The 19,031-nt window shown below is 46.8% G+C and overlaps 3 protein-coding genes across 3 annotated transcripts in view; 2 read left to right on the forward strand and 1 right to left on the reverse strand.

The window, feature by feature from the left end:
- CSUI_001771 (endonuclease exonuclease phosphatase family protein) overlaps positions 1 to 7,208 on the forward strand; it is a 15,625-nt gene extending 8,417 nt beyond the window's left edge. Inside the window, exons 3-9 of the mRNA XM_068061976.1 lie at positions 1 to 99; positions 670 to 750; positions 1,531 to 1,628; positions 3,699 to 3,781; positions 4,815 to 4,979; positions 6,097 to 6,193; positions 7,069 to 7,208. The exon at positions 1 to 99 is cut by the window's left edge and continues 4 nt beyond it. Of these exons, the coding sequence (XP_067926041.1) occupies positions 1 to 4 (4 nt within the window). The 3' untranslated portion in view covers positions 5 to 99; positions 670 to 750; positions 1,531 to 1,628; ... (2 more) ...; positions 6,097 to 6,193; positions 7,069 to 7,208. The remainder of the gene's footprint in view (positions 100 to 669; positions 751 to 1,530; positions 1,629 to 3,698; positions 3,782 to 4,814; positions 4,980 to 6,096; positions 6,194 to 7,068) is intronic.
- A 4,138-nt stretch (positions 7,209 to 11,346) lies between these two features.
- CSUI_001772 (uncharacterized protein) lies at positions 11,347 to 15,032 on the forward strand. The gene has a single exon (XM_068061977.1). It carries the CDS (start codon positions 12,562 to 12,564, stop codon positions 13,720 to 13,722), a length of 1,161 nt encoding a protein of 386 aa, XP_067926042.1. The 5' UTR covers positions 11,347 to 12,561; the 3' UTR covers positions 13,723 to 15,032.
- Positions 15,033 to 15,920: 888 nt separating this feature from the next.
- CSUI_001773 (pan apple domain-containing protein) lies at positions 15,921 to 18,578 on the reverse strand. Its single transcript, XM_068061978.1, has one exon. The coding sequence runs from the start codon at positions 18,481 to 18,483 to the stop codon at positions 17,713 to 17,715; it is 771 nt and encodes a 256-aa protein (XP_067926043.1). The 5' UTR covers positions 18,484 to 18,578; the 3' UTR covers positions 15,921 to 17,712.
- Between the last annotated feature and the right edge of the window lie 453 nt (positions 18,579 to 19,031).

Raw genomic sequence — 19,031 nt, forward strand, 5'->3', positions numbered from 1 at the left:
TTGAGGCCGAGCATAAGGAGCCCTTTCTGCGTGTGAACATGGGCCAAGGGAAGATCTCAGGTCTAGGCAAAGGCGCCTGGACGAAAATGAAGTCTACATGTAAGTAGACGGGAACGCAGGGGGGAAAGGGAGATACTCAGCGTGTCTTAGGTTCCTTCTTTCTTTTGTCCGCTTCATCACAGACTCGGTTCGTTCATCGAACCCAAGCCCTCGTTGTCGGGTGCATGCATTTCACGGAGCTCTTCCTAGTTCCATTGTGGACCTCAGGAGAACATTGGTGTCTCAATAATTCCTACCCTACCCTAGTAGTGGTGATGGACTCACACATGGACACGTTGATAGATAGATAGATAGATGGCACCAAATGAGGATGGATGGTATCGTATTATGGGTGCATGGAGATGAGTGTATGTGTACCGTGTCACCTACTTCAAACTTACACATAGGATCGTTTGTCTCGCGCACAAGCATTGCCTCTGTCTCCCACCGTTATTCCCTGCTACAGCTCTCTCTCTGTCTCTCTATATGCATATCTCTGTATGTAGTGATGTGGTGTTCTGCTTCTCGGGAAGGATCTATTGTCATATTCCGTGATGGCCCCTTCCTGTCGATAGAACGTCCTAGTGCGTTGGGTTCCCTTGTTCTTTTTCACATTGTTCTTTCTTCCAGCCATGGCTTGTTGGATAAGAGAATCGATGCTAGCGCCTCATGGTCCCATTCAACCGATAGCATATAAAGGCTTCTCTTTCAGTAAGCTGCTCATCCATCCATACTCTAAGGTTTTCTATCGTGGAAGGACAGAAACGCGTCGAGAAGCCAACGGAAGGACTTTGCCCTTATCACATCTTGGTCCTGCTGTGTTAGATAGTTTTATGGGCTCTCAGTTAAGCGTCGGTGTGTTCTCATCGCAGTCATCTCAGACGCGTCTCCTCGTAGCAGAAAGGCGTTCAACGATACTGCTACTACTCTAGACGGCAGAGCGTGTCTTTTCCCCCCTGTGGTTCCTACAGAGCTTCCAGGTCTCATGGACATCGTCGCTTTCACCCTTTCTCTATATTGATCAACACGTATACTCTATCTGGTCTTTCGTAGATAGTCAGATGGATAGATAGGTAGACAGATAGATAATGGAGAGATCATGCGAGAAGATTAAGAGACATTTTAGGAGTGGATGCGTTTTTGCTCCGGGTAGGTCTCTTCTTTTTGTCATCCGTTCTTGCTTTATTTTTCGGCTCTTTCTGGGTAGGTAGACAGGTGTATATATGGCCGGTGATACAAGAACTCCATACCTTGCTCTCTCTCTGTCTTTCTCGACATGTATATGTCTCATCAGCGCTTATATTGCCTTGCGTGAGGAAGAGGCGAAGGTAGTCATGCGGCTTTGATCTTCTTTCCTGAAGGAGCCGGCTTGTATGCCTAAAGAAATTGGCGGTCTTTTCAAGTTTTCTTTTGGAGTGTATGTCTGTGTGGGCTTGAGAACTCATATGAAAGAACGTGTGCTGGGGGAGGTGAATGCTTGTTTTCCATCAGCACTCTTGAATGGAAGCAAAGGCGCTTTTACTTTGATTTTGAAGATCTTCGACCAGATTGTCTGCTTCATAGGATGCCATGTCCCTGCATCGAAAAAGGTAAGAGGCCTGCCTCCTTTCTCATTTGCCTTCATCACCATGGGTGTACTCTCATTCATTAACTGTCTCGGGTGTCTGTACACCCGAAGGAAGGGATGGAAGATCGTTGAGAGGGACTGCTGTCTTATGATGGGGGGCGGGACTGCATGCATGCGTGCATGGGTGACAAGAATGAAAAGAAGAAAAGGGAGAGGGTACCTCGTGACAGGCCGTTTCCGGATTGTGGAGGCGTGTTTTTACGTCTCCTGTTGTCCTGGGCAATGCTGTCACCCTAGTTGATAGGCAAACTGACTGGCTAAGTTGGACTAGTTTCTCCGACTCTTTTTCTTCATAGCGATGAAGTTTGAGAAGAGACGATTTGTGTACACACTGAAATAGAGGGATAGCATGCGGTCGTCTATAGGTTTTCGCCTGTTACCAACAGCCAGCGCCAAGCTTCATTCGCCACCTATCATACCCCTCAATGGACTCTGGGAGGATTGGATACCTTCGTACGTGGCTTCGTTCTCTTGTCTTCTTTCTTCCTTCATCTCATTTCGTGTCTCCTAACCCCTTCCGTTATCTTCTCTCTCACGGGTCTTTCACGTTTAAAAACACCCTTGACAGCAGAGCCATCTTTCCTCTCTCCTCGTGTGCATGCAGACAGAAATCAGGAAATATCCGCCATATCCAACAAGACCTTTTTTTTCCAGTATCATCCGTACCACTATCTAAGTGTGTTCTTTCAAGTGTTGAAGCATCTCCCTCGTGCTGTTTCTTTTCTGGCTGTTCACCGCTGAAATCCGGAATAGTAGTGGTGTCGTCTGTATGGCGTACGTACACCCGCAGGAACGCGCTAAAGCACGTGCAGCGATTCGTAGTCGAATTGCTGCTATCTACAGTGTGGATAAGGATGTTGATTTCGCGAGAGTTTTTCATCATATTATCTGGGCTGGAGACTTCAACTTCAGATGCCAAATCTCTGCTCAAGAGGCTTGTAGGTGGCTCTGCTTCCCACACCACCACCCCCCTCTCTTTATGTCCATATAAGTAAACATATCTGATGTGTAGACAGAAGAAAATAGCCGAGTCAGGAAGTAGAAAGTTTTCTATCTATCTATCTATCCATCCAAAGTTCAAGTATACTCTGTCTATCATCATAAAAAGTCGACCTATCTGTCTATTCTTAATATCCACTATCTACTTATCCTGTCTTTGTCTGGGTCTGTATATCAATCTATGTATCGCGTTCCAAGGGTACTGGTACCAGTATTTACGCCTCAGTCAATCCATATGCAAGGAATTTCTGTCGGCTGCCTTGACGACGTGGAACCCATCTCGACTGGTCTATATGTGTATATTCACGGCATAAGAAAAAGTGCGACCGTTTACGTTCATCATCACATACATCTCTTTATAGCTCTATCTATATCAGTCTCATTTTTTCTCCGTGTATGTACAGACATCTTAATGAGCCAGCCGTGCTGTGGTTCTGATTTTTCTATTTGGATGCATCTACATCCCTACGTATCCTTTCTGAATGCCGAGCCTTCTCAACCCTTTCACCACAAGGGCTGGCCATCTGTCTTCCGTTCACCTAGATCCATAATATTTACCGTCTATGTTTACCCGTAAAGGACTTCTTGGCTCCGCTGCGAAGCGGTAGAGTAGACACGCAGATCTCTCTGTGTTTGATCGACCCATTACCAACCACCACTATGATGATCCTCGTGTTCAGTCACGTGCGCCTTAACACTCGCATTCGCCCTCTGTATAACCTTCCATCCTCTATCTCTATCTATCTACGTATCTATCTGTTTATTTTTATCTGTCGATCTATACGCTGTGAAGGCATCGCGCTGGCCTTCCTTCACTGATCTTTCAGAAGAATCTCGTAGGCAAGAAACGATACAAATCTTCTTTTTCTTCTTTTGATCAATCGGCGTTGGTGTTGTTGTTCTTTTTCTTCTCTGTGGGGGATGTGCCCCTCTCGCATATCTATAGAAGAAGAGCTGGAGAAGAGTGAGTCTCTTCATTCCTTCGTCTTTTTTGTTCCGTTTCTTGTCCGTTCTTTGCATTTTCCTTCTGTAGTGAATTTACTGAAGGCAGGCAAGCTGCAAGAACTTGTCAAACATGATGAAGGAGTGACAGAGTCAGGAGATATGGAGCTTCACGTAAGGAGAGCCACTGGAAGGTTTCTCGTCTTGGCTTGCGATGTTTCTGCTCACATAGAAAGGAGGGGGGATGAGGATTGTGTATCTATCTACCAACCCATCTATCTCTCCTCACAGCCTCGCCTCTTGAAAGAAAGTCGGGAAAGTACCTGGATTCACGTGTGTGGGTGGTATGGATACGGGGGGGGTTGTCGTGTATCGTGTACGTGGTTGTGCATATCTCTCTATGTATGGTAAGCTTGATCTTTCCATTTCACGGGCGCTTGTTCAGTAGAGGTGGAGTCCTAGTATTTTCTGTTGTGTTCGCCATATCTTTATCTCAGGTCACAGACACGCATATGTAGTAGAAAGGCTAGAGAAGTGGCTCTCTCCTTCGCCCATGTGTGTCTGCTGAAGTCTGTCCTTCTTATTCATGCTTTCGCTGGCTTACCTTCATTCTGTCTTCGCTTCATACGTCATCGTATTTCCTGTATCGACATAGTCGCACAGAGATACCTCTTGGTAGAAGAGGAATAACACCCAGTGTCCAAGGTGTGTAAACAGTTGTGTATGTAGAATGAATGCGAGCACCCCCGAGCCACCCTACATCTATCTAAACGTCTGTTCATATGTATATCATCTCTATCTGTATACGGTAGGTTACCCAGACAGGCAAATGCAAGCCTTTGTAGGACGTACACATCTACGAGCAAGAGAGATCTTTCTCAGATACAGTCGTCATCTTATTGCTGCGTATTCTTCTCCATGCACGGGATTGTAGATATCCCTACCAAGTGCAAATCAGTCTATCTATTGATTATAGTATCATGAGTGTACCATGCATTCTCCCAAGATAGAGGCATGTGTGTGTAGGCATCTATATGTGTATATGTCTCTGTCCTTACAGTATGTATGTTCATTCGGATCTATATCTGTCATCTCATTTCCATACATCTACTGGACGATAAGTCGATGGAGAGCTTGTTTTGTTTCCTTCATTCATGTAGGCCTTCTTTTTGGTGTGATATCTCATCAACGACTCCGTTGTTTATAGAGATGGGTCGAAGCTCCTATCACCTTCCTCCCGACATACAAGAAGAAAGACGGAAGACCACCTTTAGATAAGAAGAATCCTAACTGGGTGAATGAGGAGTACCAAGTCACAATGAAGAAGAAAGGAATGCTAGGCATGACCAAAACCGTTGAACGTCCTCCTTCGGTAAGAGCAAGGGGACGTCGGTGAAGAAGACTTCATATAGACATACAGACATAATTTACATACAGACAAAGGGACCGACAGTCATACCGACATGCATAGATCACATAGAGGCATAGAGACACACAGACCTAGATTATATACAGACGTAGATTACATACAGACATAGATTACATACATAGAGATATACGGACGTAGAGAGGTACAGACACAGACTTCAAGCCTTCACTTTCATCTCCTAAAGATCTGGCTCTTTCAATCACTATATATATATAGCTATAAATTTACATATGTCTCGCTATGTATGTATAGCCGCATATATCCATCTACGTATATATCTACGTATATGTGTCTATGCACCCGTGTACATATGAAGTGGATTTAGAGACATCGGGGGGAGGGGTAGGCATGTAGACGATGAGAGAGACACCGTTGTCGGCGAAGGGCGCGAGAATAAGCGAAGCTCTTGTTTGTCAACCGGGTGAATGTTGTCTGTATGTATGTATGTCTATGAATGTATGTATGTATGTATGTCTATGAATGTATGTATGTATGTATGTCTATGTATGTATGTATGTCTGAATGTACTTCTTTCTTTCTTGCTTTAGTCTTTCTGTCGTACTGGTCTTTTCGAAGATTTGATGATTTTTCCTTCAAGGATAGGCTCCCGTGACAGCACCTTAATTAAGCCCCGTATTGCTGGCTGTTCTCAGAAAGGCTGTGTGTGCATTCGCAGTACTTACGTCTCTCAAATACATGCATCTGCGTAAACATCTTGTATTCACCTCATAGGTCTACCTGTCCTTCTATATCTACCTATCTACGGTTCTATCTGTCTACATATCTTGCTCTGCCTCTACCTCTCTTTCTGTCTACATGGTGCATCCTCTACCTCCGTTACCCTTTTTGTTTCTCACATCTCTTTATTTACCAGTCGTTCACACACGCCACTTGCTAGGATCCCTTTGATCGAGAGAACGTCAAAATCACACTCTTTCTCCTCTTTCTTTGTTCTCCTATACTTTGGTTTCTCTTTTTTTCTTCTTCGTTGTCGATTTCTCTTTCCTTTTCTTTCGACAACCTCTCTGTTCCCTTCTTCTCTCTTGGGTGTCTTCTTCAGTGGTGCGACCGAGTGTTCCACTGGTCTCTGAATGAGCTTGAGTATAATCTATCCGCGACGAGTGAGGAGTACTTTGCTGCGCAGCCTACCTTCCCAAGTAAGAGACGGGTGGACACACACGCAAACATACATATATAGATATCTCTTCATTCTTGATTGGCATGCATGAGAGGGTCTCCGTGAAGAGAGAGAGAAAGCTCTTGTTATTGATCGTGTGAGTTTCTCTACGGGCCGTCATAGCTTCGGACTAATCCCCTGTCCCCTTCAATTAGGAGCGACCACTTACAGCCTACACATTGTTGATGTCTTTCCTTGTCCTTTCAACAAAAAAGCCAGTGTGGAAGTCTCTTTCTCTACTTACCAGCCGAAGACACGGAACGCGTCATCTATCTCTTCTCTCTATAAACATCTATTTCTATCTAATTCTCTCTATTTCTGTTTACCAACCTATGCATCTATCTATCTATATTCATTCTATCTGTCTCACTTTATCGTTCTATCAATCTATCAGGTGTGTGTATATTTGTCTCACGGATTCGGACTCTCACGATTTATCTCCGAATGACAATTGTAGTAGCAGTCTCTTATGCCCAAGTGTCGACATATGTATCCATCTGTCTTTAACCCCTTTGTATCTCTGTGTATCGATCTATCTATCTTCAGTCTGTGTGTCTCTGTCTAGTAGGTAGCATGCTGCAGTCGCGGGACGTGGCCAGCTGGTGCATGTGAAGCTTCATGTGTCGTCGTATTACCTACTGTGGTGTCGAGACACACTCGTAGAAAAATCCATGAAGATTACTTCTGTGTATCATTGTGACTCTTCTCTTTTCTCTCTGCCTGATGAGGCATGCTACGTCGTTCTCTCTTTTTCTGTCTTTCTTTCAGTGGTGGGAGGAGTATCTGGATCTTCATGTGTCTGCTTTTCTCTCTATTTCTCTTGTTTTCTTTCTTCCTTCTTTGAATTTCTTGCAGGCGTTTTACTGGCAAGTGACCACGCGCCAGTCGGCTGCGGTTTTAGGTTGTATCCTCTGGATCCGAAGTTCATTCTCCCGAGGACTTTCATTAATGATCCCTCGCTCAGTCTTGAACCTGCTGACTACCAGACACAGTAGCGCTCTGTATATGTATCTTCTCATTACTTCCGTTTTCGTTCGTCTCTCTATTGGTTTCTTTCTTTCTTTCCCTTGTATGAGTGATATCAGCCTTCCGAGATATCCTTTCTTTGTATATGTTGTTTAGTCATGTTAGTCGTGGGTTAAGACAACAGTAATAAGGACGAAGGTGTGGGTCTTCAGTGTACGTACACTAGGAAGAAATACGCGTTCTTTCTTTCGGAGTTTAGTGTTCCCAGGCTCTCCCAGAGCTACGGCATTAGTGTGGTGAGATACTGAGGTTCTTTCAAAGCGTCCTATGTATAACGTTCACACATGGATAGTCAGGTACGCGTATGTATGTACACATGATACATCCTCAAACGCTGTATATCTTCGTGAAGCAGACATACGTGCAGTCTCCCTTCTGATGGGAGAGGGAGTGATTTCCCGCTGCTCGTTATACTCATGTATGTATAAAAGACATTCATGACTATCAACTTGTATGTAACTGCGTCATTCCATATATCAGTCGTGAGTCTCCTCACCATCAGTTACATTCTAGCCTCTTTGCTCTTGACAGGAGGATATGTGTATGACAGCCTGTCTTATCTGAATCTTCTCGATCAACTGTATTGTATTACAAGATAAACCAAAATGACCTTCTTTGTACCAAGTCTTCTATAAAGCCTCCTTGTGAGACGGCCCCTTTGTTGTGTTGCAAGGATTCGTATATATATCTTTAGAGAGGGGAACGTGTATGGTGCTCCCTGCTGCTACTGCTGTCGGGCGGGGCTACTCCAGGTGTCCGATATTAACTGAAAGACCAGGAACTCATGGTAATTGGCAGAAAGTTCGCCAAGACAAGTCTCTATCTTCATGCCTGTATGGTGTATATATATCATCATAAGATGATCCCCGTATCGACTGTGTGTATTTTCGCTTCCCACTCCCTTTCATCTCTCCGCTTTCATTCTTCTTTCGATGTAGGAGTTCTTCTGCATCCTCCTCACCCTGCTCTTCCCTGCCCCGTTTTTTTCTCCATCGCAAGGTGTCAGATTCCCAGGGACTATCCACATACACAAGCCAGAAAAAAGAACGCAGTGTCAAGGGGCCAAGGTGGAGTGACACGCATCTTCATATTATGGATGTCCTGTGGAAATCAAAAAGAAAGAAGGGCTAGTCTGAGAGGCGGACTTCATCGTTGTCGTCCTCTTCTCATATGGTATGATGGGTGAACTGACTATTGATTTGTCTCCAATAGCTTTCTTTTTTTTCCTACCTGCTTGTCAGCACATGTAAAGAGGGGTACTGGAGCACACGTATATATCTACATATAGATAGATATATATATGTGTATATATGCAGTGCCTGCATGTATCCTGCTAGTAGTAGTAGTGGTATAGAGATTCTCCACACGACGTGTAGTATAATGACATGTGGTATATGAACCTATCTATGTAACTGTCTTCGTATACTTCTTGATGGATATGAAAAAAGGGACATATATTATCGATCCGTTCATTTTACTTCACAAAACTCTTCAGAGGGAGAGGTACAAGTCTTGAGTTTTCCATGGAAGCAACGTCTCTCCATGGTAGCGGAATAATTCTGCTCGAGTTTAAGAACCGTCAAAAGGCGGGATGATTGTCGAGGAGAGCAAGCAGTACGCTGGCAGCTTCTCTAGATCTCCTGACAGATAAAAGGCTCATGTTCTAGATAGGATGCTTTTGCTATTTATACATATAGATGTATGTGCATATCACAGATTTACAACTATGTATATATACGCAGATGTCCGTTCAGGCTGGGGGGTGAGTGTGTCTATTTCCTCGTCGCTATCTATAGTTTTGTCTGCATGACGTTTATTTCTTTACCATAGCCCTAGTAATACAGTGCGGGACATGCTCGTAATAGCAGCATATCAACCGTAATTGCTCCTTAACCGGGTGTCTGAACCCAAAACGCGACTGACTTCAAGGTCAACTGGAGTTTATCCGTTATATGATTAGACGTGTACATATGTATAAGTTCTGCGTGCTGGTGCGCGTGTCTGATGAGAAAGAAGATTGTGGTTCTGTCGACGACTTTCAAGTTGAAAGAACAAGACCGTGAGGAATTTTCGTCTTCAGAGAGATTTTGTTCTTCTCTATAATGCCATCGCTTGTAAATGTCATCTCTCGTCCCTAATCTTGAGGGTAGAAGGCCTTGGTGGATCTACTGGAAAGGACTGTATGGAGGCTATATCTATCCCTCTACGTGGTTTTTCACTTTTAAATTTCTTCTACTTCTACCCTTTTGGTTATTGTCTATTTGCACTGAGATTGGCTACGGACCTTGCCTTTTAGTACCGGATCAGGGTCGTTCCTCGGCTAAAAACGGAGATGGACTTTGCAGTTCTACAGCACGTGTGAACTGAAAGGAGCAGTCAGGTCGAGAGATTCCACTAACTACTCAGTAGCGTAGCGTTTCATCCCGACAACTCGGTATTCAGATGTTTTCTACGTAGCTAACTAGCTCGCCAGCTCGAGTGTTTTGGTTTGATACCTAGTCATTCACATTCTGCACCATGTCTGTTCCTTGATATGAACAAAAGGAATCACTCGTTCGGTGTTGAGTGAATCCGCGTGCGTGTGCGCATGCACAAAAAAGGTAAAGTGGCTCAAATGTACTGTTTGATATACCGGTCAAGATGACCGTGTTCGCTCCGCAAAAAGTAAGCTAGTGAACTGCCAGAGTAACTCCATGATAGACAGCTAGGACTACTGGCCACAGCGGCGACAGCCATGTAGAGTGTAGTGATTCCAAGGGACGCGTGGCGCCTCAACAGACACTACGGTACAGGGATGGCGCTGGGCGTCCTACGCAGGCGGAGAGTTTACATTGTGGCCCCTGTGAAGGGGACCTTCTGCGACGGCGAGAGAGACCCTGCTGAGGCAAGAGACTAACTAGGGAGAAAAGACTGTTCTACAATGACTCCTACTGCTTTTTCGGAAATAGTGCTTGTGGTAGCTCAACTCTCACACGAAAGCTGGACGGTTTGTACACTTGAGTGGAAACCAGTGATTCTCAGGAGCGTACGCGAGGGTCGGAATGTACTGCACGACACGAAGTGCTGACAAAGTGTATGAGGCCTTTCTGAATTCCATAGGAAAGTCAGGGAGGATTGCGTTCCTAGCCAACGGAGACCCCCGCCATAGCTTGGCATGCAGTGCGGGTCTGTGTCTAAGCCCATTCGCACCGCAAGTGTTTCTGCTGCGGTCTGACGCTGCCAGAACAGGCCGTTAGCGCGATTCCAGACACTGGTGAACCTCAGCGTACAGTACCGCCAACTGTGCACGGGGCGGACAGCAGGAATCTATTGCAACCGGAATGTACGTTAGACAGAAACGAAAGAGGTCGATTCGGAAGATATTTCCACACACAGGGAAGCGAGGACGTCGGCTTTTTAGTCAAAAAGATCGAGTGCCATCAAAGAACAGGCCGAAGGGAGTTTCTTCCTCAATTCTTTTCTCCAGCTTCACTCAACAGATTTTTTCTCGCAAGACGACTGATGAGGGGGGGAAATCGACTCACCTGGCAAATAGACTGTCGGCCCTCTCCCCGTCTGATCTGCTTTTTCGAATGTGCCCGGGGGGCCGAAGACAGATGCTGCTTGCAACCCGCGAAGCAGGTCCCAAGGGGGGGGATCGAAAGTAGAGGGGTGATAAGTAGCGTACGTCCGAAGACTTCCTGGTGCTGTAACGGCTGGGTAGTGGCTGCAGCTTGCACTTTCATCGTATCAAATCCTTCTCTACTGATTTTACCTCCCGGGAGCGTCCTTTGTTGTTACCCCTCGGGCTCTTCGGTTTATGTTCGTTACACAACAGGAAATACGATGTGTAACTGACTGTCTGTGGAGGGTGGCGTTCGGCTCAAAGCGTGATGCACTGCACCTGCCAAAATTTTGCAGGTGAGCCGCGTACCTGTCAGTGGCTCTATCGTCTTCGGGGGGATGAGGGACGGAGAAAAAATGGCAACTCTCATTTCTATTGAGAAGGCTGGAGTCTTCAAAAGACGCCTGTGGTGGGAGGTTTTGATGGTAAAGAACAGAAAGGATGGTGATGAATAAGAGCTGCTGCAAAGATTAGGACCACAAGGAGTCAGAGAAAGACAGTCAAAGGAAGTAGGCAAGATTCTCCCATGGGATCGTACGGCCGTGTCATCTCCACAGTGAGAATGATTGGTAACGCCCGACAGCCAACAACGGGTAGGCATTGCTCTGATTCTCCTCTGAGTGTTTACCACTGCGGGCGTACATAGATAAACGTATGCACCCATACATTTTTTACTGTGTCGAGCTCTCTATCTGCGTACTCGTCCCTATCCTGATGCATATCTAGCGATTCAATGAGATAAACCAGATGAGACAGCAATGATAAATATCTATTTTGTTGTACATCCACGAAGAAAGAGGGACCGACGACGAGTCTGTAAAAGGTCGTCGCGCAACTGACCCTCTTCTTCCTCCTCCTCAATGATGATGGTAAGCGTTTATCCTCGAGGATAGGGTGTTGCGAGGACTTCGTTCCAGTTCAGTCACCTACGGTCATAAGACCTGCGCTTTTTCTCAGGGCGTGTTTCTCTTCTCTCGGGTACGCCATCCATTCAGAGGCTCTCTTTTTGCATGCATGTCGCTGAGAAGAAAGAAACAGCCAGGACTCATCGGGTCGTCCGTCCCTTCACCTTTTTATTGTTAGATGAGAAGAGCCTTCTCTCCGTGTAGAAGCACAGGGACGGCTCGTCAATCTTGTTCTTCCTCGTTTCTCTTTTTCGCTTGCGTTCTGAGCGCTACGTCCGTTCACTGACACACCTTCCTTACTATTCCGTGACACAACACACGCAGTAAGGGAGACTTCTGTAAGGGTTCGTTTTGCTTTCTTCTGTGCCGTCCTTTGTCCCGCAAAGACCACCTTTCTTTTTCTGCTTTTCTCCATTTCTTCTTGCAAAAATTCATTCTTTTTGTATGACGCGTGACGCTGATGATGTTGGTAAAATTTACACCGGCTTCTCTTCGATGCAAATAGCGGGGGTGTTGGCCGTGGTGGACTTCTTGAATGGCTTCTCTGTGTTTTTGGGAACTGCCAAAATAGGACTTTTTCCATTTTGTTCACAAGCGAGAGACAACAAAGCAGGAGCTGAAGCTTTTTGAAGGGGGCACACGGAAGCCGCGTACAGGCCTATCTATTTTCACTCAATACCAAATAAGATTGCTTCTCGTCAAGGGTGAAAGAAAGAACGAGCTGTATTTCCAGGTGAGAAGATAGAGTTAGCTGATCTATTTGACAACTCTACTCAGGTCACAAGGTCGTTCCTTCTCCAATAGCAAGAAACGATGGTGATGAATGTCGATGAAAATGCCTCCTCACCTGGTCCCCTAGCAGACGTGGTTTCTTCTTGTCGTGGTACCGGAGGATATGAAGAAGCATCCATTTTCATGAGGAAAAAGAATGGAGAAGAAGATGACTGGATGAAAGGGAGACAAACAAGGGGTGAAGGGAGGACAGTTCGAGGGTGCTGGATGTATGAAGATGTCGAGATTTTTGAATTGAACCTTCAGCCGTACTTTGATGCAATTGAAGAAGTTCGAAAGAGAGAACTATCAGACGAGGATCGAATAAGTAGAAAGCAGACGATGAGAGAGGAGAAGGAGGAGGAAGAAAGAGACGGGTGGTATGAGAACGTTGGACTTGTTTGTCTTACAGATGAAGAGGAGGAAGAAAAAGATGAAGCGAAAGACGATGTTGAGGATAATGAGAGATTGCCTTCTACGTGTATGATGAAGGAACGCCATAGGAAGAGAAAAGAAGAGACCCAGGCAGAACCTAATTACGTTTCTCCGTGTTTATCTTTCTCTTCATCGGAAGGTGAAGAGATCTGTGATGAAGGTGACGAAGAAGAGGTGATTGATGTCTTCAGAGGTTTTGAAGATGACTTGTCTTCTTATTCGTGGTCCAGATCATCTAGCGAAAAGGGGGGAAGAGAGAAGCAGCCTGAAAATGCCTCACGTTCTTCCTTGTTTCGTAAGCCTTCTTTTTCGTCGCCTTCTTCAGATTTCTCCATGTCTACCCGTTCTTCATTCTGTAACGTATTCAGGCGACGACACGCTGGTACTAAGGATCACGAAGACCAAGGAGAAAGAGAAGAAGGAGAAGAAGAAGAAATGTACCTTTCTGACTCTTCCTCTCGTAGCCAGCATTCGACATCTTCTTTCATGTCTGAAGATGAAGATGAAAGACAGAGATCTCGCCGAACAAGAAGAAGAAGAGAAAGAACTGAGAATGTCTTTCATGTAGGTGGAGAAGAAAGAGAAGATGGCGCGTTTGATGCCTTAGCTCGCTTAGTCTTACGAAGGGAAGAAATTCTTCTTGAACACTCGAAAAAGTTTACTGAGGAGATTCAGTTGTCTATGTCGAGAGAAAGAGAGAGAGGTAGAGGAGAAGGAGAAGGCGCTCATCTTGCTAAAGAAAGAAACGAAGATTCAGAGAGAAGGTAATGGAAACCTGAAGACACCAAAGAAGAAGAAGATGGAGCTTAAAACTTTTCTAATCTCTTTGAAGAAAGCTCGATCACTCTTCTTCTCTCATCCCACAATCCATACTAATGATGGTATCTGGTGAGTCTTTCTATCTTCTTGTATCTCTCTCCACCCTTCGGTCTCCAGTGCGTACGAGAAAGTAAGAAGGAAATCTACATGCCATGTCTCTAAACATAGACATATACACATGTTTGCATATGTCAACAAACCCTATATGTTCTTCTCTTCAGGCATCGTAACCAAACTATGTATGCTTACAGGGAGATAGATAGCCTTCTTGGCCTGTGTGAAGGGGAAAGATGTACTCTTTGTCAATGAGAGTGCAAGTGACGGAGTCTGTCTTTATTTGTGCTTCATCTCCTCCCTGTATCGTAATTTAAGTTGGACAGTGAAGGCGTTCATATAGGATGACAAACCGAAGCGTCAGACGGCTATAAGGTGCTGTCCTTAGAGCGTTTTCTCTCCAACTGTTTCGTTTTCCTTCTTGGTTAAGAAGACAGACAGGTGACGTTGAAGGCGACTACAAGAGCCGACACAACAGCTTAATACACGGGTGGAATGTTCTGATTCGATCCCTCAAGGCACCACCAGCAAATCCACACTTCTCGAGTAGCGATGAAAACAAAGGACGATAAGAGAAGGTAGATGAAGACATGTCAGAATAGACACATGGAGTGTGAGAAAAAAGAAGAGACTGTAGAAAAGAAGAGACAAGCGTACTGGCTGTCGATGATAATGGCTTGCGCAGGAAAGGAGTGGGGTGACGGGGACGAGGAGGAGGTGATGATGATGTCATCTGTGAAAACCATAACTTCATTCTCTCTCGCGGCTATGTGTCTCTTCATCTATCTGTCCACCTATCTATCTATATCTACATCTGCGGGAGAGTCATCTTGTTTGTACGGCATGTGCGTAGATACCTTTGTGTGCGTCTTTACGCTTCTTTAGATCTGTATCTCTCCACCTTGGATAAATGGACGCTCACATTCACACCGCCTGTATAGGGTACTCGTGTTTTCTCGAGTTGAGTTACTTGCCTCCCCCCTGCATGTTCGGTTCCAGCGGGCTATCTATCTATATATATATGTACATGTATACGTGTAAATGTATTCGTGCACCAATTTAAAATGCAGGGGAGAGACGAGAGATGACAGTCATACTATAGTATCGACTATCACTTCTACGGTGCATCCCCGTCTACATATAATTGGTTTCTATGAGGTCTATGTGGGTATTTCTTCTCCATCCCTCACCATCCTCTATCAGTCATTTGCGTCGGTGTCCTGCGACCAAATCTAGGCATTTCTCTCTTTTTTACGGTCGGGCCCAGGAGTGACTCAGGATACCATGAAACTACTTGGGCGGGGGGACGGTGTTTCTTCTCACCGGTGACATCTATGGATATATACATATATAGATGGGTACTCTTACCGTCATCCTCGTTGCGTCACTGCACTCTTCAGTATAGAAACCGTCTCCTGACTGTAATAAAGAATGTACGTTCTTCTCCTCTCTCGTACATTCATTCTCTCACCTACTGTTGGGCCACCACCCCGCCAGGAAAGAATGAAAGAACTCGTTGAAAAGGAAGGCACGACGACCCACTTTGAACTCTCTCGAGCCCCGTAAATGGCCACGTGTCTACGGAACTCTTTCGCAGACGTCTTCCGCCCAGGGAAGAAGCCGGGCCGTGGCGCACGAACCCGGTGTGACGTTTTCTGCACACGAGCCTCCCTCAGAGCGATACAGTGCCCTATAGTCCAAGTTATGCCTGCTTCAGCGCTCCACTATGAAACTTCTCTGACAGAGTAACCAGAGAACGGAGGCACCCTGGAGACTACGTGCCCTTCCTTATGTCAGGCGCTGTAATGAAACTGGAGTGAGAGTGTCTCCGGTGGCTGCTCGCGGTCGACTGAGATAAGAGGGACACTGACATGGGAAACAGGCCCCGTTGCGACCTCATGAAGCTGCTATTTTCTTTCCCACCAGCACCTCCGAGCGCCGGGTAAACCAATCCACGTAGGATAGATATACAACCCATAGCCAAGATCACAGATTGACAACCGAATACCGCTCGGGAAAAATATCTTTGTATGGTAAGATTGAGCGTGGACTATCGAACGAAACAATGTGATCTCACAGTCTCACAACTGAGAATGAATCGTGTCAGGATTGCGGCCTGGGAAGAACCCCGGTCAGTGCTGTCGGCGTTCCTATTTAATCCTTTCTGCATTCCGGCTCGCTACGGGAGGCCTGCACAGGCGGCCTTAGCCCACTGAAACATAATCGTAACAAGATCTTGACAGGCGCGGTAGCCACGAGTTACAGTATCGCAGTAAGATTTACACCGTGAGTACTCGCATTCGGCATGAAAAACTACACATGGGAAAAGTAGTCGAGGGGCACAACAACGGGAAAGAGTCACTTGAAAACCCTACATACAGACCGCCCCGGCCTGTGTACGCCCGGGATTGAGGGGCACCAGCTTTTGGCAGGTCGCCGCTCGTACCTGTCGACTCCACCTCTGTGTTCAGCTAGTTTTTTGCATCTCCCCCCTTCCCATGAACGGATGTGTGCATTCCTCTTCGGCCTCAAGAAATGTCCAGATGTCCAGATGACGACTAGGGAACTTCCAAACAAAGAACGTGTTTGCCCGCTCACTAGTGTGTGTACCCTCCTTTGTGCCAGAACAGGTGACCAGGAAGGATGGTTGGATACAACCAGTTCTGAATTCATCGCACTCGGGCGAAACGACAGGTCACGGGGAGGAACGGGAGGGCAAGGACCCAGACCAACCGATACACGGAGTCCGACTCCTGCGCCGGTTCAGCTACTACCTACTGGCACTTCTGTACTCTTCGGTTCTTAAGGTACGGGCGTTCGGGTGTAGAGACCCGGGTAGGAAGACGCACCTACGTATAAAGAATCTTTCCGCCGTACTGTACACTGGCTGTCTATAACCCCGTAGACACCTCACAGGAAGAAATATCACTTCTAGCGCAGATACAATGGCAGCAGCCACTATCACTTCCTCAGGGCGCTAGCATCATCGCATACAAACTTCACAACGCAGCATTGCGTCCCTCAGTGACCACATCTTAGGTTAGCGATAAAACACTCCCTGAAAGTGAAAAACAAAATTAAACCCTATATGGAGGTGTGCCTAGTCATCGGCCTGTGTGCGTCGGCCGCCTCCGGGTTTCGGAATGGTGAACCTATGCTCTACCTCGTTTACCTTCACCTACAATTGCGCCTCATTGAGATCTCACCGCTCGTCATGACCCATCTTGCACGGCCGCTTTTCACGTTACACACCTTCGTTTTGATGTTGTAGGTAACGTGCGTGCAGCCGCTCGTGGAACGGCATAAGTCCTGACAACCTAGTACCGACCTGGTAACCCACCCGCCATCTAGGGTCTCTTGCTTGATGTCCGGAGCTTTCGAGGCAACGTCCTCCATGAAGCAATCGGGTTCAAGAATCTCACAGTCGCGACTACCGGATATCACACCTAGGTACTCCCGCCACACCGGTTTGTGAGCCTTGATGAAACACTGCTTCGTGTCGTCATTGTACGTGAAGTGCGTGCACTTGGGTATTTTACGGCACTCAGCCTGACAACCCTTCACCGACTTCATAGTTGAACCAAGATCTACAATTGTCTCGTGCAGCTCCTGTGTCGTGGAGCGGACCTGAAATCTGAGGCAAACAGCCTGCTGAGTTTCCTTGGTCAAATCGCAATCCCGGGTTGCGGACAGATCAAACAGCACCTTTTCCCAACTGGGCTGGCCAGCCTTCACATAGCACTTCTTCGTCTTCTGACCGAAAGTGAAATGTGTGCAGCCGTCCGTAGAGCGGCACAGATCTTGGCAGGCCTCCACCGAGTTCACAATTGTTTGGTCCATGTTCTCAGTCACCGAGCCAGTGTCTTTCTTAAAGCAGTCAGTCTCCTACGGGGGCAGGCTGCCATGAAGCGCCTGGACACTCCGTTCACCACGTAGATTGCAATCGCGGGTAGCGCTCAGATCACCCTTGTAAGCCTTCCAGGTCGGTTTACCAGACTTGGGACGGCAAACGTTTTCTGCGACGTTGTAAGTAAAGTGCGTGCAGTTTGTGATTTGTCTGCACTCGTTCTGGCAAGCCTCGACCGAGTCCGTGCTTACATACGTGATATCTGCATTTGCCGAGCCAATGTCTTTTCTGTAACATCCCCCGACTTCAGTGAATGCATCAGATCCCCCCGGAAGATCACACTCCGCCCTAACTGTTATTTCGCCTCTGCTTCTCTTGAGTTGCGGCACGTAGTTCATCTTGATATTGCAGATCTTCGTCTTCTTGCTGTAGGTAATCATTGTGCACTTCGAGGTTTCGCGGCACTTCTTCTGGCACTCCTTGACTGACTCAATTACTGATCCGGCGTTGACTTCCATCTGAAGCCGTAGAACATTGTAGTCTGTGGTGGTGCTATCAGCCCAGAAACACTCATCGCCAACTGAAGCCGAGTGTTTCTGAACAGCACTGACGCCTCTCTGGACCACTGAAGTACCCTCAAACTCGTGCAAACCAGCGCCCTGATACTGCTCTCGCAACAGCAGGTGATGGCCCTCGTGACGAAGGCCATTGACCCGAGCCCGTAAAACACCGGCCAGTACTATCAGTACTACGGCCGGTGTGCAGGAAGGGAAGACATGAAAAAAGGAAGAAGGGTACGGGGGCATCATCAGAAGGAAAGGGGAATAAGCACAAGCGAAGCTGCTTGAAGGGAACCTACGCCTTTGGGATGGTAGTTGGCGGACGACGTCCCGTGAGGACGGACAGCCCGTGGCATTAGTTGTCGCGGAGAGGGGGGCCGCCACTGGTTGCAGCTACGGGCCAATGAGTGCACCAGCTAGCTGCTTCTCGCGAGTGGCCTTGCCGAAGCCCGGCTGTGTTCTTTTGTGAGATAGGTGGCACCCCCCTGTGTGCCGGCGCTGGGACGGTGCGAAGGGGGGGGTGGGAAACGGCTGGTCTCCCCCGGGACTCTCCAGCGACACCAACTTGGGAGCGCTCACGTACTACAGCCGCTAGTCCGGCTCTAGGGCTAGCTCTTCCTCATGAACGTTACAACGCGTGCTAGCGCTCAGGTAAGTCGGTCAACACTGAAGCCACGGTCTTTGTAGTTGTTGTACGTTTTCCATGGAGGAAAAGAACGGCTGGTTTGTGTCCCATTAAAAGCTTGTGGCGTCCCCTTCGATTACTTCTTAGAGGTACTCGATGCATGGGGAGTAGC

Source organism: Cystoisospora suis (assembly GCF_002600585.1).
Source record: "Cystoisospora suis strain Wien I chromosome Unknown contig_708, whole genome shotgun sequence".
NCBI classification, from domain to species: domain Eukaryota; phylum Apicomplexa; class Conoidasida; order Eucoccidiorida; family Sarcocystidae; genus Cystoisospora; species Cystoisospora suis.

Coding starts and splice junctions, on each gene's coding strand:
- CSUI_001773 (XM_068061978.1), bottom strand. CDS start 18,483: ATGATGCCCCCGTACCCTTCTTCCTTTTTTCATGTCTTCCCTTCCTGC.
- CSUI_001772 (XM_068061977.1), top strand. CDS start 12,562: ATGGTGATGAATGTCGATGAAAATGCCTCCTCACCTGGTCCCCTAGCA.